Genomic DNA, 25,501 nt, shown 5'->3' on the forward strand with positions numbered 1-25,501 from the left:
CGATACTACCGAACATCTAGTAACTTGGCCGCTCTGCCAATGACTCATCTATCTCAAGTGCATTTCTATAATTCAATAGACAAATATATATACATCTCAAAGCATAAACAATCTAGTATGTGGTTTAGGGAAACTCCGGTCCAATCTGACTCGAGTCGTGTCTCCCGGTTCAACATTGATTTATACCTTTCTTTATTTGGTGTTTGGTTGGATTAAATCAATCCCAATATTCAAAACCTTCAATACTATGAGATCCCGAATATAAAATAGCATTGATGACATTTTCGTAAATAAGTTGAAAAATAATGAATTAATTTTAAGGCAAAATGGTAATTATGTTATGGATTTTAACATAATTGTCCGAATATTAGCCCAAATGATTTGAGATTTGGATATAACGTAGAAAACTCAAAGACAGAGAAGTTTCATGTTTTGAGTTTTGAAAAATTGGATCGTTTGACTGGTCAAAAAGAATATATCGTTGTTAAAATGTTAAATAGTATATATTATATTATATTATTTTATTAATATAATATAATATAATATTTAAAAAAATTAAAAAAAATAAAGAAAAATGTTGAGACGGTGAATGAATCTCACTTATCTCCTCCAAATCGAGAATGGCGAAAGGAGAGAAAATTCATTTTTATTTTCTTTTCGGTCTTGCGACGTAACGGTTTATCCAATCGACGAACCGACTTCAGTTCTGGGATCGTTGACACGAGGTCTTCGATTTGAGGTATAAATTTCATAGTTTTGATGATATTTGAAATTCGTCGATTTTTGGAATAAATCCGATAAATTGTGAAATCATACAGAAATTGAAGATTGTTGAGTAGTGTATGATTTTAACGGAGTAGAGAAGATTATAGTGATGTTATTTTGAATTATTCTCAATTTATTATAATTAGAGAATTTTAATCGTTGGATTGAGATTGAAGAAATATTTGTCAGTTATTATTAATTCTGATAAATATATGCGGTAGAATAACCGACAAGAAACTAAGTTTCGAAGTCGGAATTGAATTATATTATGATTTGGATTTGATATAAATTTTTGAAGTTTCAAATGCAAAATCATTAATATGAGTTTCAAATGATATTTGAAACTCATATTAATGATTTTGGAGTATGTTATTGATTGGAATGAGTATGTTATTGATGTAGATAAAGTGTAATATCAATATCTTCAGGCTACATCAACTGGAAACGAAGAATTGAGGTATGTTGCGACCGGGGTAACATACGACATGTATCTGTATTATATGATATATGTTGGATTGATTGGACTGATTGGATTGAGAATATGTGTCTATATGCCTTAATTGTTGAGTTTATGTGGCATACATGACATTGAGATTTGAATATCGATGTATAAAATAAATGTTTTGTTAAAACACATCGTTTGATGCATACATCGATACATGACATGCACGTTGAGCTATGATCCTTGGATACCCTGATATGATTTGATTGGATTCTGGGGTTTGTGAACACAATTCTATGTTTGGTATTATATGACCCTTAAAGCATAGACATTTGTGGCCTCGACGATTGATATGAGATTTGGGATTTGATGGCGCTTCGTCGACGCTATCATACGAGTATCCCTTATTGAGGCCGGTGTGCCAGCTCGAGCATTGATTTGATAGCGATTCGTTTGATTCTGACATATACTCAGTGGATGGGCATTTGACCTGATACCTCCACGACATACACGCATTGCATACCATATATCATTGTTTAGATATCTGTGGTATATATGATTGGTTGTTCCATACGGAGCTTTGCTCACCCCCAAGGGGGGCTGTTGTTGTCTTTGTGTGTGGACAATGGCAGGTACTCCAGGTTATCAGGAGACCGGAGAGGGTACTTCTGGAGGGAGTCACAGTTTGAGTTGAAGTTTATGCTTTGTTCCCAGTATATATGTATATGTATTTATATACCGGGGCATGTCCCGAGGATATGAGTTGTTTGTATATGATTGGTTTTGAATTCGTGTGGGCATGTTTATGATGTGAGACTAAATACTATTTTTAGTATTCAAATAAGATGTTTTGGGCTCATCGTAAAGAAATTTTAAACTCGTTTTCCGCTGTAATTAGTTAATCATAATCAGATTGTGTTGTAATAACGATTAGGAGCTAAGGGCCCCACACTAGATGGTATCAGAGCATAGCTGGGAATGCTCGATTGAGTCTTGTGTACACTTGAATAGGCACAAATGATTTGTGCAATTGTGTTTGATTTATTTGTATTACTTGCTCCTACTTGATTTGGTTTGAGTAAGTTATTGATGAGATTATTGATATGAGATGATGATGATGTGACATTGATATTGATTTGTGATATTCATCCTTTGATTTGTAGATGGATCCCACAAATGAAACTGCGAGTAGCAGTACTGAGAGAATAGTTGGGCAATTTGAAGGATTGTCCATGGATGTGGTGATGGCTCGATTCCAGGATCTAAAACCACCGAGGTTCTTTGGCACTGGGAGTGCTGAAAGAGCTGAATCCTGGTTGAAGGATATTGAGCATCTGTTTAATATTGTTGAGTATTCCAAGGCTCGGAGACTGAAACTTGCTCTTTATCAGTTGAAGGACCGAGCTAAATCTTGGTGAGAAGCCGCTGAGATTGGACTGAAAGAGGCCGGGATTGAAGTCACTTGGGATATCTTCAAGGCCCAGTTTTTGGAGCAGTACTCTCCTCCTTCCTATTATACTGCTCAAGAGAATTAATTTAATAAGCTGCAGCAGGGAACGATGTCTGTTGCGGAGTATGCTTCAAAATTTTCTACTCTATTGAAGTATGCACCTCACGTAGCTGGGAATGTGAGGGCAAAATATAACAGGTTTGTAAATGGATTACATCCTGCTTTATATACTTATGTTGTTTCTGGATTGCCTATCATCTACGCAGAGGCAGTTGAACGAGCCAAGGCAGCCGAGGCTGGACTTAGGCGAGGAGGTCCACAGTATACTCCTCCACCTCCAGTGTCAGCCCAGCAGCCTACTTTGCGGCCGAGAGGTAAGAAGTTCAAGAAGACTGGTTCTATTTCTTCGTCTTCTTCGAGTTCGAGTGGATCACAGCGAGGGAGTTATGTGATTGCTCCTTACTGTAGCCATTGTGGGGGTAAATATACTATCGAGCAGTGTCGAGGTATGTTTGGTACTTGTTATCAGTGTGGGCAAGGAAGGCCATTTCTCTCGAGTATGTCCGAACAGGGGTACGACTTCTTCCCAACCCCAGCCAGGATTTAGAGGTGGCCCCAGTATGATGAGACCTGATGTTCCTGTTCCATCCTTTCAGCAGTTGAGTGTCCCACGATATCGAGGACCGGGTGGTCAGAGTGTCCAAGTTTCTCCTCAAGTGAGAATGTACGCCATGACCGAGGATCAGGCGAGAGAAGCTCCTGGTGGCGTGATTGCAGGTATTTTCACGCTTTGCGATTATCTTGCACGTGTTTTATTTGATACAGGAGCATCTCATTCATTCATATCTCATGCATTTGTTGCATCTCACGATATTGAGTGTACCCCGTTGTATGATACTTTGTCGATAGCCACGCCAGCAGGGAAGATTATTTTGTCTGAGCAAGTTGTGCATAATTGTGTATTGATATATGAGGATAATGTGGTATTTCTGAATTTGATTGTCCTCCCAATGCACGACTTTGATTGTATTGTTGGCATGGATATCTTGATGACAAATCGAGCTACTGTTGATTGTTGTCATGGAGTGGTTCGATTTCGACCGATTGATGGACCCAAGTGGAATTTTTATGGCAAGGGTTCCCAAGCCAAAATTCCATTGGTATCTTCCTTGGAAATGTCCCGATTGTCGACTAGCGGAGATGAGGGTTATCTTATCTACGCTATTGATATTTCGAAGAAGGAGATTCCTGTTGCGAAAGAATTCCCGGATGTATTTCCCGATGAGATTCCTGATTTTCCTCCTCATCGAGAAGTTGAGTTTAGTATTGATCTTGTACCGGGAACTGCGCCTATTTCGAAAGCTCCTTATCGCATGGCACCATTGGAATTGAAAGAATTGAAAGAACAATTACAGGATCTTCTCGATAAGGGATATATTCGACCGAGTGTATCACCTTGGGGAGCTCCAGTTTTATTTGTTCGAAAGAAAGATGGTACTATGCGAATGTGTATCGACTATAGGCAACTGAATCGGGCTACTGGGAAAAACAAGCACCCACTTCCCCGTATTGATGACTTATTTGATCAGCTTCAGGGTACTTCTGTATACTCGAAGGTTGATCTTCGTTCCGGGTATCATCAAGTACGAGTTCGAGACGAGGATGTGCCCAAAACTGCTTTTCGTACGAGGTATGGCCACTATGAATTCTTGGTTATGCCTTTCGGTCTCACGAATGCTCCTGCTGTTTTTATGGATTTAATGAATCGTGTCTTCCGAGATTATCTTGACCGATTCGTTATCGTCTTTATTGATGATATTCTTGTATATTCGAAATCGAAAAAGAAGCATGCTGAACATTTGAGACAGGTGCTTCAAATTCTTCGTACTAGTCATTTATATGCTAAATTGTCCAAATGTGAATTTTGGATGGACAAAGTGGTATTTTTAGGCCACGTCATTTCGAGACATGGCATATCTGTTGATCCTGCGAAGGTCGAAGCTGTATTGAATTTGCCGAGACCTACGAATGTTCCTGAAATCCGTAGCTTCATGGGTTTAGCTGGATATTATTGTCGTTTTATTGAAGGATTTTCGAAAATAGCTAAACATATTACTCAACTGACACAGAAGAATCAGCGATTCATTTGGTCAGATGAATTTGAAGCTAGTTTTCTTGAATTAAAGACAAGATTGACTACAGCACCTGTGCTTACTATTCCCTCAGGTACCGGAGGATTTGTGGTGTGTACAGATGCGTCTGGTAAAGGTTTGGGCTGTGTTCTGATGCAACATGGCAAAGTGGTTGCTTATGCGTCTCGTCAATTGAAATCTCATGAAACTCGTTATCCTGTTCATGATCTTGAATTGGCCGCCATTGTGTCTGCACTGAAGATTTGGCGCCATTATTTGTACGGAGAAAAGTTTGTTATTTATTCGGACCATAAAAGTCTGAAATACCTCTTTTCTCAATCTGATTTGAATATGAGGCAACGCAGGTGGATGGATCTCCTGAAGAATTTTGATTGTGAGATTCAATATCACCTTGGATCGGTGAATGTTACCGCGGATGCCCTTAGTAGGAAAGTTTATGATTCTGTTCTAGCTTCTGTTTATGTCGCCAAAGTACACGAGGATATATGTACTTCTGGCTGGACTTTTCACTCGAATTGGAATTCTGTCACTGTCTCAACATTGCAAATTGAGCCGAATTTGATATCGAAAATACGAAAGGCCCAACGAAGCGATGCTCAGATCCAAAAGTCGAAAGAACTTGTATTTGCAGGACATCAGTCTGGATTTCAGATTTCTTCTGATGGTTCTTTACGACTTAATGGTCGGCTGGTAGTTCCTGATGATTCTGATTTGAAATCTGCCCTTCTTCGAGAAGCACATTGTAGCAAATACAGTATTCACCCTGGAGGTCGGAAGATGTATTTGACATTGAGACCTCAATTCTGGTGGAGACATATGAAGAAGGACATTGCTGAGTTTATTTCTAAATGTCTTGTCTGCCAGCAAGTGAAAGCCGAGAGAATGAAACCTGGAGGATTACTCCATAATCTCGAAATCCCAAAATGAAATTGGGAACATATTGCTATGGATTTTGTGACTCATTTACCTCGTTCGCCCAAGGGCTGTGATGCTATTTGGGTCATTATTGATCGGCTTTCGAAATTTGCACATTTTATTTCGTATGAGCGGACTTATCCTTATAAGATTATGGCCCGTTTATACATTGAGAATGTTGTGAGACTGCATGGTGTACCAGTCTCGATTGTATCTGATCGTGATCCCAGGTTTGCTTCTAAATTCTGGGGTAGTTTTCAAGAAGCGATGGGTACGCGTTTGGCTATGAGTACTGTGTATCATCCTCAAACCGATGGCCAGACTGAGCGTACTATTCAAACGTTAGAGGATATGTTACGTGCGATTGTGATTGATTTCAGAATGGGATGGCAAGATGCCTTACCATTGGTTGAATTTTCTTATAATAATAGCTTTCAAACGAGTATTGGTATGGCACCGTTTGAAGCTCTATATGGGAGACGATGTAGATCACCGTTATTCTGGGATGAGATTGGTGAGATTCAATTGACTGGACCTGAAATGATACAGGAAATGAACGATAAGGTTCAGTTAATTCTGCAGCGGATGAAAGCTGCTCAGGATCGTCAAACGAGTTATGGGAATAAACGAAGACGACCCTTGGAATTCCAGAAAGGTGACAAAGTATTTTTGAAAATATCTCCCTTTAGAGGCACTGTTTGATTTGACATGCGAGGGAAGTTATCTCCTCGATATGTTGGTCCATACGAGATACTTGATCGAGTTGGTGATCTTGCTTATCGGTTGGCATTGCCACCAGCTTTATCTGCCATTCATGATGTGTTTCATGTTTCTATGCTGAGGAAGTATAAACCAGATCCATCACATGTACTTGCACCTGATGAGGTTGAACTTGATCCTTCTCTTTCCTATGCCGAACAACCTGTTCGCATTATGGATCGAAAAGAAAAGATTTTGCGTAAGAAATCGATTCCTTTAGTTCGAGTGCAATGGACACGGCATGGTGTAGAGGAGTCAACGTGGGAATTGGAAAGCAAGATGCGAAAATCATATCCGCACTTGTTTGGTTATATTCCATCTGTTCCATTGTATTCAATGTATGATGATCCATTTACTGATTTTAGTTTTGATATGTACTATAACTGGTGACATATTATATGTTTGCCAATGTTATGTATATAGAGATGTTTGAGATTTCGAGGACGAAATCTTTTAAGTTGAGGAGAAATGTGAGACCCCGAATATAAAATAGCATTGATGACATTTTCGTAAATAAGTTGAAAAATAATGAATTAATTTTAAGGCAAAATGGTAATTATGTTATGGATTTTAACATAATTGTCCGAATATTAGCCCAAATGATTTGAGATTTGGATATAACGTAGAAAACTCAAAGATATAGAAGTTTCATGTTTTGAGTTTTGAAAAATTGGATCGTTTGACTGGTCAAAAGGAATATATCGATGTTAAAATGTTAAATAGTATATATTATATTATATTATTTTATTAATATAATATAATATAGTATTTAAAAAATAAAAAAAATAAAGAAAAATGTTGAGACGGTGGATTCATTTCAAATGAAATGAATCTCACTTATCTCCTCCAAATCGAGAATGGCGAAAGGAGAGAAAATTCATTTTTATTTTCTTTTCGGTCTTGCGACGTAACAGTTTATCCAATCGACGAACCGACTTCAGTTTTGGGATCATTGACACGAGGTCGTCTTCGATTTGAGGTATAAATTTCATAGTTTTGGTGATGTTTGAAATTCGTCGATTTTTGGAATAAATCCGATAAATTGTGAAATCATACAGAAATTGAAGATTGTTGAGTAGTGTATGATTTTAACGGAGTAGAGAAGATTATAGTGATGTTATTTTGAATTATTCTCAATTTATTATAATTAGAGAATTTTAATCGTTGGATTGAGATTGAAGAAATATTTGTCAGTTATTATTAATTCTGATAAATATATGCGGTAGAATAACCGACAAGAAACTAAGTTTCGAAGTCGGAATTGAATTATATTATGATTTGGATTTGATATAAATTTTTGAAGTTTCAAATGATATTTGAAACTCATATTAATGATTTTGGAGTATGTTATTGATTGGAATGAGTATGTTATTGATGTAGATAAAGTGTAATATCAATATCTTCAGGCTACATCAACTGGAAACGAAGAATTGAGGTATGTTGCGACCGGGGATAACATACGACAGGTATCTATATTATATGATATATGTTGGATTGATTGGACTGATTGGATTGAGAACATGTGTCTATATGCCTTAATTGTTGAGTTTATGTGGCATACATGACATTGAGATTTGAATATCGATGTATAAAATAAATGTTTTGTTAACACACATCGTTTGATGCATACATCGATACATGACATGCACGTTGAGCTATGATCCTTGGATACCCTGATATGATTTGATTGGATTCTGGGGTTTGTGAACACAATTCTATGTTTGGTATTATATGACCCTTAAAGCATAGACATTTGTGGCCTCGACGATTGATATGAGATTTGGGATTTGATGGCGCTTCGTCGACGCTATCATACGAGTATCCCTTATTGAGGCAGGTGTGCCAGCTCGAGCATTGATTTGATAGCGATTCGTTTGATTCTGACATATACTCAGTGGATGGGCATTTGACCTGATACCTCCACGACATACATGCATTGCATACCATATATCATTGTTTAGATATCTGTGGTATATATGATTGGTTGTTCCATACGGAGCTTTGCTCACCCCCAAGGGGGGCTGTTGTTGTCTTTGTGTGTGGACAATGGCAGGTACTCCAGGTTATCAGGAGACCGGAGAGGGTACTTCTGGAGGGAGTCACAGTTTGAGTTGAAGTTTATGCTTTGTTCCCAGTATATATGTATATGTATTTATATACCGGGGCATGTCCCGAGGATATGAGTTGTTTGTATATGATTGGTTTTGAGTTCGTGTGTGCATGTTTATGATGTGAGACTAAATACTATTTTTAGTATTCAAATAAGATGTTTTGGGTTCATCGTAAAGAAATTTTAAACTCGTTTTCCGCTGTAATTAGTTAACCCTAATCAGATTGTGTTGTAATAACGATTAGGAGCTAAGGGCCTCACAAATACCAATCTGAAATACATGTATAAGATGCACTATATCAATTTTCAACTCAACGTATGAATACCGATATGAATCTCGATGCATTTCTACGGCATAACGGTGTAGTCTTGATATACCGGCAATTTGCACATCATAAGATCAATATCACCAATTCATAACAACAATGATATGCATATCATAACCCCAAAATTCTGTACTACTCATACCATATAAGCTGGAAAATCGATAACAATCTTATACGATAACATTTCTTCGATCCGGTTTCGATTCTACGACGTCTAACATATCAATAACATCATATATGAATCATATCCGATTCTGACAATATCCTAATTTCAAGACATAACAAAACGTAATAAAACTTACGTCCAGTTGAAGTCTGCGTCGATAGAAACACAGTATCAAAGTCGGATTGCAAATCTAATGGACGGATTTCACACAATCACAAATCTAGACTCAAGGACTTTAACTTCTCTCGGTTGGTTTCGTTTCTCCTTGCTGGAAATCTGAAGGGAGGAATTGTACTTTGATATATATATATATATATATATTATACATGAAGAAGGGCAAGTGGCTTCACCCTAACACAACACGTCTCGCGCATATGCGCGAGACACTATGTCTCGGCGCGTGTATGTCTCGGCAGCTCGCGCATATGCGCGCCCTCATTCAGCGCATATGCGCGAGGTCCTTCACAATTCTTCACAACTCTCGGGTACCCTCGCGCACATGCGCGGATCCATGTCGCGCATATGCGCGAGGTGCTCTGCCTGCCTCGCGCATATGCGCCCTGCCCGGTCGCGCATATGCGCGAGGTGTTCTGTCCTCGTACATAATTCGGTCTTCTTTTTGTCTATCCCGGTCTGATCTGTTTCATCTATAATCACCTCAATTTATCCACAATTCATTTCAGATTACGATAATCAAATTCTCTGGCCTTACATTCGTAATGAAAAGTAATATTTTTTACGACAAGTTGAATATTCGTCTCAATAAATTAATTTATGAAACCATCTCATATAAGATTTTATTGTTATTATTTATTCAATAATATTCATCGGTTCTATTCAAATATTTTCCCAATCATCGTATTATTTATCTATGCATTCTCCATAGATATTAAGGCAGTGGCCCCACCAGTGGTAAGTGAACTAACACACTGACGTTTTAAATGTTTCATTGAATATAAGTTGGTAATGTTGTTCAGATTCAGCAGCGGCCTACCCCAAATAAATGCGGCCGAACAAATATTATATATACACGGAATGGAGAATGTGACATTTACATTATATATTTACCCACCACAACAATCGTTATTATGTTACATATTGCCTTTTTGGTTAACTAATTGTATCCCCAACATGAAATTTCTTATATATATTAGTTGATTTTCGAAACCTTTACATTGGTTTTTGCTTAATCAACTAATGATTTTATTTGAAAAATTAATCACAATTAGTCTAACAGTAATATTAATTGAGAGTTATATTCATCTCACATTTTTAATGGGGTGTACAAATTTGATTTTATTATAATAATCAATGGAGAATAGTTTGGTTTTTTCATTTTGATAAGTTGATTGCTAATTATAAAATTTTTGTGGCACCAACAGCAACAAAAAAGAGTTAGTTTTGTAGATTGTTCCACTTAATGAGATCATAAAAGAATCGTGTGACGGTTGTTTTTGATTTAATCGGCATGTCATCGACTGTTAACAAAGAATGTGGTTGGAACATGTTAGGCATGATCAGCACACACGCCCCGCATGAGCAGCAGACGTTTGCGACTTGGAAGGCATGTGTGCTGACCTCGTTGCAAAGATTTAAACATGGTTGGAGTTGTGCAGACTACGTGTTTTGATGCTGGAGCAAGCTCTCATAGCACACCATAAAGATTAATGTACTTATAATTTGATGCCGGGCAAGGGTTGGCGAAAAGAAAACGCCTTTGGGCTGGCTCTTTAGCCAACTCATTTGATCGTGTTTGTTTTTGGTAATATTTTCAAAGTTGGAAAGAAAAGAAACTACTTGGCCTTCAAAAAACATCCATTCAAAACATAAACCAGCACAACCTGAAGTACGAATCTGGGTCTTAATGAGATAAAAAAATATATGTACACTATGCAGCCCCAACCAAATCTGAGGTTTACATCCACTCAAGTATCCATGTTGAGGTCACCATCTTAGCAGTTAGCAGTAGAAGCAGCACTTTGATGGAAATGTTAAAAACAGACCGAAACAGGTGATTTTAACTATTAGCAGGCCAGAAAGCAAGAACGTTATAACAGATGAATCACAACTCAAACAAAACATTATACATTGCATCCCAGGGAGAAGTAACTTATGGTCCAGAAGATATCAAGTCTAAATTGGATAATGTAATATTGTATAAAGAGTTGTCACCTAGTAATAAGACTTGAATCATAAAATTAAGTGAAGTAGTCTCTTTAGATTCAAGTCCATCAATACCGAACATGGTCACTAATTATATACAGTTCTATTCAAAAACCAGGAGAAAAAGAAAATTAAATCGCAGTATTCGATTCTACTATATATGTACTTCTGCCCCACGTAGTTCAAAATAAACTTTAAAATTACTTAAAGATAAGTCTGAAAACAAATCAACGGGGAACAGAGCACAAATGAAAAAAATTCAGCAATACTAACAGGCAAGTAGAGGTGTTCCAACAAACTAAAATGCATAAGATAATACAAGATGCGAATTCGATCACAATTACAAATACGAATATTAATATTTTTCAAAATTCACAAATTAATACTCAAGAGGGCAGACGAACTCATTGCCCGGATACAGAAACTTAGCATTGGATGATATCAACCAAAGTTCTATTTCATTATATCTGCCTCTTGCTTTGCATTAGCCAATTTAACCCAAGTTGCATATCACCAAGATGCATAGGCAAAGAGAAAACACCGTTTAGACTTCAAAACATTAATAAATATTCGAAATAAGTAGAGCTTGCCAAATCTAGTGGCCTGATCAACAATCAGACTAAGACTCCATACAAGGAGTAGAAACACAAATTTGAGTCATCAAATCACCATATTTATAAAATTGTATACCACCGTTCAAAGGAAAGTTTTCCGGCACAAATCAGTTGATAGCATATCAAAACAATCATCAAAATCCATTCCAAGTTATGTAAATCACCAACTTACCATCCTATAAGCATAACCCACCAGATTATAGTGACAGCACATGAAAATATCCCAATGGAAATTACAAAAAGAGTAAAATAGAAAACTGAATAGCCAAATCGCCTCATCCACGAGGTGCTTCTGTGCATTCCTTGGCAAAGTGACCAGATTTCCCACAATTGAAGCACTTTCGTCCATCAGGGCCACCGCTAGACCTCCCAAAGCTGCCACCCCCTCTACTGTTCCCACCAACCACACATTCCCTTGATATATGCCCGGGCTCACCACAAGTAAAACAAACCCCATTACTTCCGTTCCCAAAGCCACCACCCCCTCTACTGTTCCCACCACCCACACACTCCCTTGCCATATGCCCGGGATCACCACAAGTAAAACAAACCCCGTTACTTCCGTTCCCAAAGCCGCCACCCCATCTACTGTTCCCACCACCCACACAATCCCTTGCCATATGCCCGGGATCACCACAAGTAAAACAAACCCCGTTACTTCCGTTCCCAAAGCCGCCACCCCCTCTACTGTTCCCACCACCCAAACACTCCCTTGCCATATGCCCGGGCTCACCACAAGTAAAACAAACCCCACTACTTCCGTTTCCCCGACGGTTCCCAGTAGGACACTCCCTCGCTATGTGCCCATACCCACCGCAGGTGTAACAACCACCATCATTCCCACCGATACTCCCGCCATTGCAATCCCTAGCCATATGCCCTAACTGTCCACAATTATAACACTCGCCACCGCCGCTTCGATATCCATAGTCATTCCCATTATTAGTCCTCCGACCATTATAACCATATCCACCACGGCTATCTCTGTCATTCCGCCTCCGGAAAGTGGAATCGACGGGGCCACCTCCAGGGGCCGTGACGTCAACAGCTTTGGTTTTGTCTCCATCCAGAATTATCGTGAACTCGACGGTTTGACCCTCGTACAGCGTGCGAAATCCCTCGGACTTGACGGCGGTGTGATGAACGAACAAATCTTCGCCACCTTCATCGGGTTGGATGAATCCGTACCCTTTTTGATCATTGAATCTCGCCACAACTCCTTTCGATCGAGTAACCTTCTCGTCCGCCATAACCAAAAGATGACCAGACCTCAAAACCCTAAAACCCTCTATAACGAATAATCCCCACCGTATATGGAGGCACAATTTTAGAGAACTTCAAGTAATTGCCAATAACCCCTCATATTATTCTCTAATTCTGGAAATGACCCCAACTGTTTTTAGATCAAAATATGTGTTATATTGGATTTCCATTTAATACTACTAGCAAAAAAGCACGTGGATCCGCACGTGAACCCATATTCTAAATAACTAAAAAATAAATTAATAGTAAAAATATTTTTAATCTTTGCATAACGAGATCAAATCCATGAAACAACATTTCGTTCGGAAAAAGATAGATCAAAACAAATTATAAGAATTTGGAATAATGATTTATCAGATTAAGTACTAAATTGAACTAAAATAACAATACAAATACAATGATGTGAAATGATTTGAATTGATTAAGCAATATAAGAGTGTAATAGAATTATATGAATATATTTTAATTAATTAAACAATATAAGAGTTGAAGAAAACATTTTAGTATATGATGTTGATATTTATCTACTCATTAAATAAATTAATTGGTAAATATGTTCCTAAAATGTAAAAATTACATCTTGAAAATCTAAAATAGTACTTGCTTATAATTTGGAATAATTAAGAACATATGACAACAATTTTTCATTTTAAGTTTTATTCTAAGAATATTAATTTTTATTGTGAATATCGGTACGGTTGACTCGCCTCACATATAAAAATCGTGAGACATTAATCCACACTTTTATAGGTTCTTTTTTTTCTTATTATCGTTTTCATTATATATTTCTATTTTAAGGTTCTTTTTTTTCTTATTATCGTTTAAAAAATAAAATCGTGTACTCTACTGATGAATTCTATATATATTGGACATTAAAAAGTTACTAAATTTGAATTAGAATAAAATATAATTACTTAAGTATAATAATATTTTCCAATTCAATTGATTATTATTAAAAGGCTATCAATACATTAGATTTATATTGTGCTTAACTTTTTCAAATTTTTCCTCTTTTTTTGTTAATTAAAAACAATAAAAAAACTAATGAAAAAATTGATTGATTTTCTACATATTTCTTTCTCATTTTATCAACTGTACAACAATATTTTTCTAGTATCATATCATCCAATGTATGTGGATGAACGATTCTTCGTCCTCACTTTTATATGCACTTCTGATTCAAATTTATTAACTCTTTTTATTAATATTATTTATATTCACAATTTAGGTTTATAAAATATTATATTTGTTAATGCATTTAAAAATTAATAGTTTGACAAAATAAATTTAAAATTTTGATTAAATATAATTTTATTTTCAATTCAATTCATTTTATTTAGTTTAAAAATAATACTGATTATTTTAATTTTTTTGTTTCTTCATTTATCAATATTAAATTTAGAACGAAAATTATTAAAATTTGAAAAAAATAATTGATATAAGTATTAAGTAAATTTAATAGTATGTTTATTTAAAATTAGCTCAAACATTTAAGAACATGGAGAATAAAGTCAAAAACACAAAATAATAATCATAAAATATGGTTAATTAGTATTAATTATTAATTAATGGAATAAATGTGAAATTACCAAATATGTTACCTAATAATGAAAATAAGTAAACATGTGAAGGGTAATAAAATACGTTCACAATGAGAAAACTTTTCTACTATCCACACTTTTATAGGTATATAGATTTGTGAATAAGCTCAAATTTTTATTTTTTTTTTTCAAATTAAGTGTTTGTTGATTTTTTTTATTTAATGTGTGCTTACCTTTTTGTCAATATAATTGTCATTATATACTTGTATGTAAATAACACTACAACTACAAATAAAATGTCATGACATTATTGTTATGATTGAGTACTATTTGATAATATATAAATATGAGGAGACTTAAATAAAATAGAATCTATGAGAGTAATTAAAACAATTAATCATTCAATTTATTTTATTTATTATCAAAATTAGTGGGAAAAAACTTATGAAAAAATTGATTGATTTTCTACATATTTCTTTCTCATTTTAGCAATTGTACAACAATATTTTTCTAGCATCACATCATCCGATGTATGTGGATGAACGATTCATTTGTCCACACTTTTATAGGTTCTTTTTTTTCTTATTATCGTTTTCATTATATATTTCTATTTTAAGGTTCTTTTTTTTCTTATTATCGTTTGAAAAATAAAATCATGTACTCTACTGATGAATTCTATATATATTGGACATTAAAAAGTTACTAAATTTGAATTAGAATAAAATATAATTACTTAAGTATAATAATATTTTCCAATTCAATTGATTATTATTAAAAGGCTATCAATACATTAGATTTATATTGTGCTTAACTTTTTCAAATTTTTCCTCTTTTGTTGTTAATTAAAAACAATAAAAAAACTAATGAAAAAATTGATTGATTTTCTACATATTTCTTTCTCATTTTATCAACTGTACAACAATATTTTTCTAGTATCATATCATCCAATGTATGTGGATGAACGATTATTCGTCCTCACTTTTATATGTACTTCTGATTCAAATTTATTAACTTTTTTTATTAATATTATTTATATTCACAATTTAGGTTTATAAAATATTATATTTGTTAATGCATTTAAAAATTAATAGTTTGACAAAATAAATTTAAAAATTTGATTAAATATAATTTTATTTTCAATTCAACTCATTTTATTTAGTTTAAAAATAATACTGATTATTTTAATTTTTTTGTTTCTTCATTTATCAATATTAAATTTAGAACGAAAATTATTAAAATTTGAAAAAAATAATTGATATTAATATTAAGTAAATTTAATAGTATGTTTATTTAAAATTAGCTCAAACATTTAAGAACATGGAGAATAAAGTCAAAAACACAAAATAATAATCATAAAATATGGTTAATTAGTATTAATTATTAATTAATGGAATAAATGTGAAATTACCATATATGTTACCTAATAATGAAAATAAGTAAAAATGTGAAGGGTATTAATGTTCGTTCACAATGAGAAAATTTTTCTACTATCCACAATTTTATAGGTATATAGATATATCATCAATTCATCATACCATATCGTTTACACTTTACAATATCATTGATACGAGTGAACATAATTTTTTCAAAACATAAAATTGATTTGAAACTTTGTGTAATATATAAAACAAAATGAAAGAATATATTTTATTTATTAAATCGATAAACAATTTACAAATTATTATTATCAACACACATCTTTTTTTAATATCGTAAGAACTCGCGGTCACTATCTTTCAGTGCACACCGGATAAACTCCGAATTTCACGTAATAATCTGCAAATCACGCTAGCTAGGTAAACTATAATGGGCAAGTCGATAAAATGTTAATTAAGATAATTGAAATCTATTATCATCGATCAAGCGTTCGTCTATTCCACACTTAAAACACTTTGTAAAAACTACTAGTCTTTGTTCATATTAAGTCTTGATACAATATTGAAACCCATTCAACCTAACACTTGCATAAATTATAGAATATAGTTTTAAACAAGAAAATCTTTGATGAGATAGTAGTATGAGAAAAAAACACATTCTTACATTTAATTATTTTTTTGAAAAATTAAATATGATAATATTAAAAGGATATTTAGAAAATAAAATTTATGAGTACAATCCCGTAAGTAATGAATATATTTTGGCAAAGAAAGCTCTTGAATCTCTATAAAATGATTGAAATTTGTTACAAAACAATTTTCCTATTTACACACTTCAGACAAAATTAAGCCAGAGACACGAGAATTGCTCATATCTGCACAAGAAAACCAAGAATCAGTAAACTTCCACATTCCACTGCTCTCCTTTCTTCAACTGCTTTTTATAATCGATCCAGTCGATACCTGGACATAAGATCAAATATATTAGATTAAACAGGGATACTATGCATGGAACACGGGCAGGGACGGATTCGAGGTTCTTAGGTGAACCCCTCAACCAAGAACGACATGAATAATTTTTTCAGAAATGTTGACACAGGCCTCCCTGTCCTTAAACAAAATTCAGGTCCTGTCCCTTACAGTGACAGGATCTGAGCAAAACGCGCCACAAAGATTTTCTGTAAAATTACCGTCTTTAGCAGCTAAAGAAACCATGATATCATCAATTCCCTTTTCCATGCCCTTGAGTCCACACATGTAGACATAGGTGTTGTCTTTCTTAAGTAGTTCCCATAGTTCTTCTGCGTATTCAGCCATGCGAGTTTGGATGTACATTTTCTCCCCCTGCGCATTCGCTTGTTCTCTGCTAACAGCAAAATCCAACCGGAAGTTATCTGAGAATTTCTCCTGCATTTTCTCGAATTCCTGCGCACCAGCAAAATGCTTGGTCTTTAGGAGTAACAAGAAGTTTATAACACAATCTGGGATACGTATTCGACTGACTTGTTCTCTATCAAATAGTTGGTTGCCACTTTAGATCGTTGATAGGGAACCTTTTTTCTTGGTCTACTCGGAAACACGAGAGAATACCAGACATAAAATTTTGAACTTCGTTTTCCATTTTAGAATCAATAATTTCGACTTGAAATCTAAACTTCGATCATTAACAACTAAGGCCATGTCCAGATGACCACCCTGGCTCTACTACTGACATGCATTATTTGTAGTCAAAAGATGTATTTTGGTACAGATCCAACGTAGAAAGTTCATTGGTATAAGTTAGTATAGATGTGAGTACAAATTTTATAAATTACCTCTTTGTAGAGCAATGAGCTGCTCGTGGGGACACCCAAAAACAACCACGCCAAACCATTGAACTGCAATAATAGAAGACAGGTGACTGTCAACATTGTGAAAGATCAGCTTTGCGATGCTTGTGATCAGAGATTGTTTGTTTTGATGTTCTTTTTTTATTTTTTTGTTTCAAGTCTGATGATATTCGAGGTTTTAAAAATGTAACAAGAATGTATCAAGAAAGATGAATCTTCAGGACTCAGAATATTGTGTACCTTGTAATCTTCGTGCTTCTCAAAGAACATTTTCCACAAGAATGCACGAAAAGGAGCAATCCCAGTTCCAGTTCCAAGCTACCAAAGAAATTAATGTCCAAGTTCAACAATTTTCAGCAAAAAGTTGACATGAAAAGAAGAACCTGGTATACAAAGAGCAGTAACGTGCAATATACCATGATTAAGTTAGCATTAGGATCTTTAGGCATGAGCATCTCTTTACCAACAGGTCCTGTTATCTTCACTTCAGATCCAGGTTTCAAGTCACCTAAGTCAAGAAGATTTTGATTTCATGCATCAAATGATCTGAAACTTAAAAATTCAAAACCATTGACAAAATTCTTTCTTAATCAAAGCCTTACACAAGAAGTTTGAGCAAACTCCTTTAACTACTTCCCCCTGTTCATTGGTATAAACAAGTCTTTTAACACACAAAGAGACCTGTATACCATTGAATTGAAACAACGATATCACTATAATGAAAGTATTTCCAAAGATCTAAATCATAATGGTCTCATAATTCATTTAGAGGAAAACCTACAGTCTTGGAATCTCCAAAGTCACCAAGGGCGCTACTTGCTATTGAATACAATCTTAACTTGTGAGGCTTCCCATTCTTGTCCACGCCTTCCGGAATCACGCCAATGGATTGGCCCTCACTATAGGGGACCTCCCCTGCTCAAAAAGACAAACTTCTTTGTTAGATCAGACCCAACAATCCCAATTGGATCAAAGAGGCACCAGCTCACACAAACGTTGAACCGAATGTTTGCCGAGGTACCAAATATTGTTCAGATGGTAACATTGTAACTCAAATATTTTAAGCAGTATAGCAACGCAAACATTACACTTAATCGTCATGTCATACAACTAGTCATGCAAGCGAACAACAATATTGATACTCTTCAACATTTTCTAGCAATAATGCGGTCAATTGCTAAAAATTGCAACATCGAAGATGCAAATAAATGATCTTGAATCTAATACAATTGTCATTATGACAAAACTCAAATTTTTTGTACCTTACAACTCTCCAAACACTATGTTGAAATTGCTGTGGTGCTTATCTAAAAGCACCAGATAGCTAGAGCAATTATCACTCCACAACATGATGCATACAAGTCCTGGTCAAGCATACGAAAGCCACCCTATACTCCAAGTTCATGGGCTCAACTTGATCCTATTAATCATCACATAATGAATAATTCCATATAGGGGAGAAATACCCTCAGTACTGAAAACCATGTGCCACGTTTCTCCGGGGGCGTCATCTCCCGTGATCTTGGTGTTGAAAAGGCACCGGCCAATATATGGTTCTTTAGGTTTAAACTTGTTTACAATCACTCCTTCTTCCTGCTTCTTGGAGATTTTCTCTGCTTTCGCAGGAGCCTCTGTGGTGACCTGAGCTCTGATGGGCACTATTTTTGCACCAGTAGGAACATTCCTGTGGTAAAAAGGAACCTGCATAAAAATAACCCAATTTTTTTTCTCAAAAATCGAATACTTCTTGTCATATTAAACATCGGATAAACTCAAAGATAACAAGGATCATCACCATACCTTTCTGAAATGAATTCTTTCTGAAGAAATAATGATGGAGGTCGCGGGAGGAAAAGAAACGGACTTCGAGGATGGCAAGGACACTGCAGAGCTCACCGCAGCAGCCATGGTAGAAATCCAATGAGTAGAGAAATTGATCTTGAAAAGTACAACAAGAAAAATGGCGAGGAGCTGTGAATTGGATTGTGTATTGAGTGGAAGTGAATGCAGTGGCAATAGTGAGGATAAGAAAACAATCTATAATGTATGACCGCCAATATTTCTGCCAAGCAAAATTCTCAGTTCGAGTGTGACACGAAAGTTTTTGTTGCATTTTGGCTTTTGACTCCCTAAATCAAATAATCGTTTTATCTTACATTCTTTGAAATAGAATTAATGTTGATAGCTTCATTTTTTATTTTTTTCCCAAAGCCCGAAAATCTATTTAAATTTTTTTTCCTTAATCTCTCGTGGCTGGCCATTTGTCAAGTCGTTGGTTTTTTCGAGAAATTTTGGAGAATAATTTTGTTGAACTTTTTTTAAAAGAAAATTTTGGTTTGACAGGATTGTTCGGTTCCATCCCATATTTGGTTCGAAAAAATCCAAACCCCATTCATCCAAGGTTACAAATCTATTAACCTCGATTGCAGAGCAGTTTTTTCCCATAATTATTGTTGTTGGCGCCATATAATATGTGGGGAAGATAAGAAACTAGCTGATATCGTGAAAAGTGCTCGGATCATTCTTGGATTCGGACGGAAAAAAACTTAAACGAGTCAAATTTTAATTTGTTCTTAGGAGTTGAGCATGTGTAAAATATGACCAGGATCCTCCTCTGGACAGGTTGCTCCAGCTCGACCAGGGTCCTTCAACCCGATCAAGGTTCGTCTGTCCGACCAAGTTCCTCAACCCGGCCAAGGTCCTCTCCCCTAGACAAAGTCCTTTTGCTCGACCAGGGTTCAGGTCACTGGGATAGAATGGGTCACCATATATCATTACCATGACAATCAGTATCCGTGACAAGACCAGAACAGTATGAGTCGTCATGTCTACTGACAGATGACAGGACATGGACAATCTTCACAAGATAGTGAATGATCATATGTCTAATCAGAAACAATGTACATGCACTATAATCGAGGTCATATTCTTCCATGTAAATACCTAGGTTTGCTCATTTGATAAACATTGAAATCTACTGCATTCAATAATTTTTTTCTTTATTTGGTGAATTTTGTATTAACTTGAGCGTAGAAATGGATACGCCGAAAAACCTTTCAACGCCGCACTTACATTATCTCGTTGAGTGTGTGTCAATTGTCTGAAGCCATACCAGCCGAGAGACCAAGACAGATCACCCAGAAAAACCAAGACGGATCATCAGAAAACCAGGTCAGACCACCCGAGGTCCCAGGATATACTGATCTCATCGTATCAAAATCTTTACTGCGAAAATACTCTGCTATGTTTGGTAGATTGTCCAAAGAAGCTCGCTCAATCTACCCGAGCTTCATCACTAACCTACCCAAGGTAATGGCTTACTGTTTTTTTTGGTAAACCCTTTATGTTTGTGTTAGAGCTGCTTCATCACTAACCTACCCAAGGTAATGGCTTACTGTTTTTTTTTTTTGGTAAACCCTTGGATGTTTGTGTTAGAGCTGCATCAAAGATTATTTTTTTGAAAGAATCTGTGTATATAATGAATGAATCGTTCTCAAATTTCGTCAAAAGATCAAGGAATGTCTCAGTTGAAAACTGAGATATCAATTGAATAATCTATTGAACAGAATTTTTTGGGGGAATTTCTCTCGCAAAAGACACTGCAAAATCGATTAACAGAGAGGTGGAAATGGAAGGTAGGATTTGATACAAGTTTACGAAAATTTATTGGTAAAACGTTGAAAAGTTTGATAGCTTTGAGATTGAGCTTAATTTTTTTAATTTTTTTTTCCAGTGACCCTTAATTGAAATGCTAGAATAATGGGTTTGCTCGTATTGCTATCTCGTGACATATCGAGTTAAGTGGCACAGATGTAACATTTTCGTCGGAATATTTTACCGGAAACGTCTAATTTGTGTGTGAATAGTTTTACATATTTGACACAAAATATAGGCAAGCATGTGTAAGATTCAACCATTTCCTGCAAATTGAAGGCACGTTTCCGAAACTTCGCTAATTGTTACTAATTTGCTGTGCTTCACTATTTTAATATTTGTTATGAAGTTCAGTTTTGTTTGCAGTACGTACGTGGGGACGTTTGTATGTGAAAATTGTGTATATTTGGGAGGTTTGTATATGAAAATCAGTGCAATGATGACGTCCAAAAATATAATGCACTTGAGATATTTGACAAATTGCTTGAATGAATTTTTTTCATTTTTGTATGATTTTTTTGCAATAATTTTACAAGACTTACAAATATTGATATATGTTGAATAGGAGGAGCTTCACGTCAAAGTTGATGTTGTACAATTTCTTACTTGATTGTTCATTTTCGATAAAATAAATTTCATTTTTTAAATGAAAATTGTTGTTCAATAACTACTGAACGCACATTGTGCCCATCATTTACAGTGTTCATGTTTCTTATCTGTGTTCACCTCCCAGGCATCTAATTACCTTACCTATTGTCGACGTAACAATGAGTTGTCATCACCAATAATAAGAATTGGACTAAATACTGCTGCATTAAATAAAAATGAGATGGTTGGAGATCACAACTATAAGTTTTAGTTTTGAGAAATATCAAATGACTAGAGGATGACATGCCTTGTACTTTTTAATGTAATGATAGTTGCTCATAGACAACTCATAGAATGGCTGTCGCCGAAGAATGCATAGAAGAATTTTGAATGTTTTGATATTTTTTCCCACTTTACTGAGCTGGAAGAATGGCTATCTTGTTTATGAGAAAATTAACTTCTGAAATCAGGCGCCATGCCTTGTTATTTTGATTTGATATGTGAGTAATCAATATTATATGAATTTTGCTTGCTTTAGTTCATGGGTATTCCTGTTAACCAAGGGATACTATTACTAGTTCTGAATTGAAATATTTAAGTGAGAGCCTGTTTCAGCCAAAAAAAAAAAACTTCAGTTTTTTTCAAACTTACGGTGATTTATTGTCATTTGGTTTCGTTTATACAGACGATACGTACGCATGCCAGCAAATGGCTTTGCTAGCTAGCAGATAGCAATTCCTTCTGGTGATGTACTTTAATAGGAGAGATTCAGTGTGTTATGTGGATGCTATGGATGTAGTGGCCCGAAAAGTTCGTCGCGTCTACACGGGTGTTGAAACATTCCCATCTTTAGTTAAGTTCCGCTCTCCTCTCCAACACCTTGAGAACATATCACAGGGAGCAAATGTGCCATCTGAAACTACCCCTGTGGCCCGAGAGTTACCTCAGAAAAGAAAGCATCATTGTCATGAATCTGTTATCAACTTGATAAAGCATGAAAAAGATCCACAACTAGCTCTACAATTTTTTAACGAAGTTACAAATCAGAAGGGCTTTAATCATAACCACAACACCTATGCTATCATTCTCCACAAGCTTGCTAGATGCAAGAAATATGAGCTCCTCGATGCCGTTCTTCATCAGATGACCTATGACACCTGCAAATTTCATGAAGGCATATTCCTCAATCTCATGATGCATTTCTCCAAATCATCTATGCATGAAAGAGTTCTTGAAATGTTTCACAGGATTCTGCCGATTGTACGTGCAAAGCCGTCTCTCAAAGCCATTAGCACGTGTCTTAATCTTCTGGTCGATGCAGATCAAATTGAAATGGCACGGGCTTTCCTTTTGACTACTCGAAAAGACTTTGACTTGGAGCCCAATACGTGTATTTTCAACATTTTGGTCAAACATCATTGCAAGAAAGGAGATTTAGGACATGCTTTTGAGGTAGCAAAAGAGATGGAGAAGTCTAAATTGTCTTGTCCGAACTTGATCACCTATTCAACTATGATAAACGGTCTTTGTGCAAGTGGCAGGCTAGAAGAAGCGATTGGTCTGTTTGAGGAAATGGTCTCCAAACATCAGATACTACCCGATGCCTTGACATACAATCTCTTAATTAATGGGTTTTGTCGTAGTGGGAAAACTGATGGAGCCTCGAAAATAATGAAATTCATGAAGAAAAATGGATGCAGCCCCAACTTGTTCAATTATTCAAGTTTGATGAATGGGTTTTGTCAGGAGGGAAGACTTGAGGAGGCCAAAGAAACTCTAGTTGAGATGAAAGGTGCTGGTCTGAAACCTGATATTGTTGTTTATACTACCTTAATTAACTACTTTTGCAGGGCCAGGAGAACTGATGAAGCTATTGAGCTGCTTGAAGAGATGAAAAGAAACGAATGCCGGCCAGATGTGGTTACAATGAATGTAATTCTCCGGGGACTATGTGAAGAAAGCAGATCGAATGAGGCTATCACCATGCTTATGAGATTACCTGTTGTCGGTATTTATCTAAATAAGGCTAGCTATCGAATTGTTCTAAATTGCTTGTGCAAGGAAGGTGAATCGGAGAAGGCGGTGAGGTTGTTGGATCTGATGTTGCGCAGAGGATTTCTGCCACACTTTTGTACGTCGAATGAGTTAATAGTTCATCTTTGTAAGGCTGGAAAAGTAAACGATGCTGCGATACAATTGTCTGGATTGGTGGAAATGGGGTTTGAGCCAGATCCTGATACATGGAGTGTGCTAATTGATTTGATTTTCCGCGAGAGAAAGCTATTACCTGCATTTAGGCTCCTTGATGAGCTGCTGATCAACCATGATTGATCTCAGATTAATACATATATACCATTTTGAAGTGTGAATTCTCATGTATATCTTTATCTAAATCACAAAGTTGTTTTCTTTCATGGCTTTTCTAGAAATTTTACATGCTCTATTTAATATATGACAATTAACATACATTGACTTTTATATGTTTACCATTGTATCTTCAAATCATATTATTATATTAATTTTAAAAAAAAACTCAAGTTAATATTTGACATAAAATAAATTGAAATTTTCTTTTATCTTCGTGTACTCAAATTATATTATTATATTAATAAAAAAAAAGCTCCAACTAATATTTGAATAAAATAAATTGAATTTTTCTTATTTATCTTGTATTCTCAAAACGGATTGTGTAATTTGTGTATTAGTATTTGAATGAGAAATTTTATGACAGTAATTTGTATAAAAGAATAAAGTGCTTACAAATGAAAATATGAGATAATTTTGGGTAAATTTCTAAATGGTTCGATTGGTCAACTCTTTAGAGTCTAGGATAAAGTAGAAGAATAAATTTTTAATCTTAAGAATAAATTGGGTGGGGTGGGGTGGGGTGGGGTGAAAACTGATCCATGTGAAGGGTAATAATGTCTATTCACAATGAAAAAACTTTTCTACTATCCACACTTTTATAGGTATATATAGATTTGTGAATAAGCTCAAATTTTTATTTTTTTTTTCAAATTAAGTGTTTGTTGATTTTTTTTATTTAATGTGTGCTTACCTTTTTGTCAATATAATTGTCATTATATACTTGTATGTAAATAACACTACAAATACAAATAAAATGTCATGACATTATTGTTATGATTGAGTACTATTTGATAATATATAAATATGAGGAGACTTAAATAAAATAGAATTTATGAGAGTAATTAAAACAATTAATCATTCAATTTATTTTATTTATTATTAAAATTAGTGGGAAAAAACTTATGAAAAAATTGATTGATTTTCTACATATTTCTTTCTCATTTTAGCAATTGTACAACAATATTTTTCTAGCATCACATCATCCGATGTATGTGGATGAACGATTCATTTGTCCACACT

At 35.2% G+C, this 25,501-nt stretch overlaps 3 protein-coding genes across 5 annotated transcripts; 1 reads left to right on the forward strand and 2 right to left on the reverse strand.

Annotated features, from left to right (window-relative positions):
* Nucleotides 1-11,900: 11,900 nt before the first annotated feature.
* On the reverse strand, nt 11,901-13,164 carry LOC142539698 (uncharacterized). Its single transcript, XM_075645329.1, has one exon. The coding sequence runs from the start codon at nt 13,111-13,113 to the stop codon at nt 12,139-12,141; it is 975 nt and encodes a 324-aa protein (XP_075501444.1). The 5' UTR covers nt 13,114-13,164; the 3' UTR covers nt 11,901-12,138.
* Nucleotides 13,165-16,708: 3,544 nt separating this feature from the next.
* On the reverse strand, nt 16,709-19,932 carry LOC142539703 (ferredoxin--NADP reductase, leaf-type isozyme, chloroplastic-like). The gene is made up of 9 exons (XM_075645337.1): nt 19,673-19,932; nt 19,339-19,573; nt 18,654-18,787; nt 18,475-18,553; nt 18,289-18,380; nt 18,113-18,190; nt 17,858-17,920; nt 17,234-17,468; nt 16,709-17,006 (listed from the first exon to the last, which is right to left on the reverse strand). Exons 1-9 carry the CDS (start codon nt 19,778-19,780, stop codon nt 16,939-16,941), a joined length of 1,092 nt encoding a protein of 363 aa, XP_075501452.1. The 5' UTR covers nt 19,781-19,932; the 3' UTR covers nt 16,709-16,938.
* A 1,022-nt stretch (nt 19,933-20,954) lies between these two features.
* LOC142539701 (uncharacterized) lies at nt 20,955-24,528 on the forward strand. Of its 3 annotated transcripts, none has more exons than XM_075645332.1 (2): nt 20,955-21,181; nt 22,800-24,528. In XM_075645332.1, the coding sequence occupies exon 2, from the start codon at nt 22,862-22,864 to the stop codon at nt 24,443-24,445; it is 1,584 nt and encodes a 527-aa protein (XP_075501447.1). In that variant the 5' UTR covers nt 20,955-21,181; nt 22,800-22,861; the 3' UTR covers nt 24,446-24,528. The 3 variants fall into 3 exon arrangements, with proteins under 3 accessions (XP_075501447.1, XP_075501448.1, XP_075501449.1); XM_075645333.1 differs by lacking the exon at nt 20,955-21,181 and adding an exon at nt 21,210-21,255; XM_075645334.1 differs by lacking the exon at nt 20,955-21,181 and adding an exon at nt 21,309-21,507.
* Nucleotides 24,529-25,501: the final 973 nt, after the last annotated feature.

Source organism: Primulina tabacum, chromosome 3 (genome assembly GCF_025594145.1).
Source record: "Primulina tabacum isolate GXHZ01 chromosome 3, ASM2559414v2, whole genome shotgun sequence".
Taxonomy (NCBI): domain Eukaryota; kingdom Viridiplantae; phylum Streptophyta; class Magnoliopsida; order Lamiales; family Gesneriaceae; genus Primulina; species Primulina tabacum.

Bases quoted from the DNA above. Each gene is read 5' to 3' on its own strand.
- LOC142539703 (XM_075645337.1), bottom strand. From the start codon at position 19,780: ATGGCTGCTGCGGTGAGCTCTGCAGTGTCCTTGCCATCCTCGAAGTCC. The intron at 18,554-18,653 runs GTAGGTTTTCCT...AATGGTATACAG, and splicing joins ACTTTGGAGATTCCAAGACT to GTCTCTTTGTGTGTTAAAAG. The intron at 18,381-18,474 runs GTAAGGCTTTGA...TTCTTGACTTAG, and splicing joins AGTTTGCTCAAACTTCTTGT to GTGACTTGAAACCTGGATCT.
- LOC142539698 (XM_075645329.1), bottom strand. From the start codon at position 13,113: ATGGCGGACGAGAAGGTTACTCGATCGAAAGGAGTTGTGGCGAGATTC.
- LOC142539701 (XM_075645332.1), top strand. From the start codon at position 22,862: ATGTACTTTAATAGGAGAGATTCAGTGTGTTATGTGGATGCTATGGAT.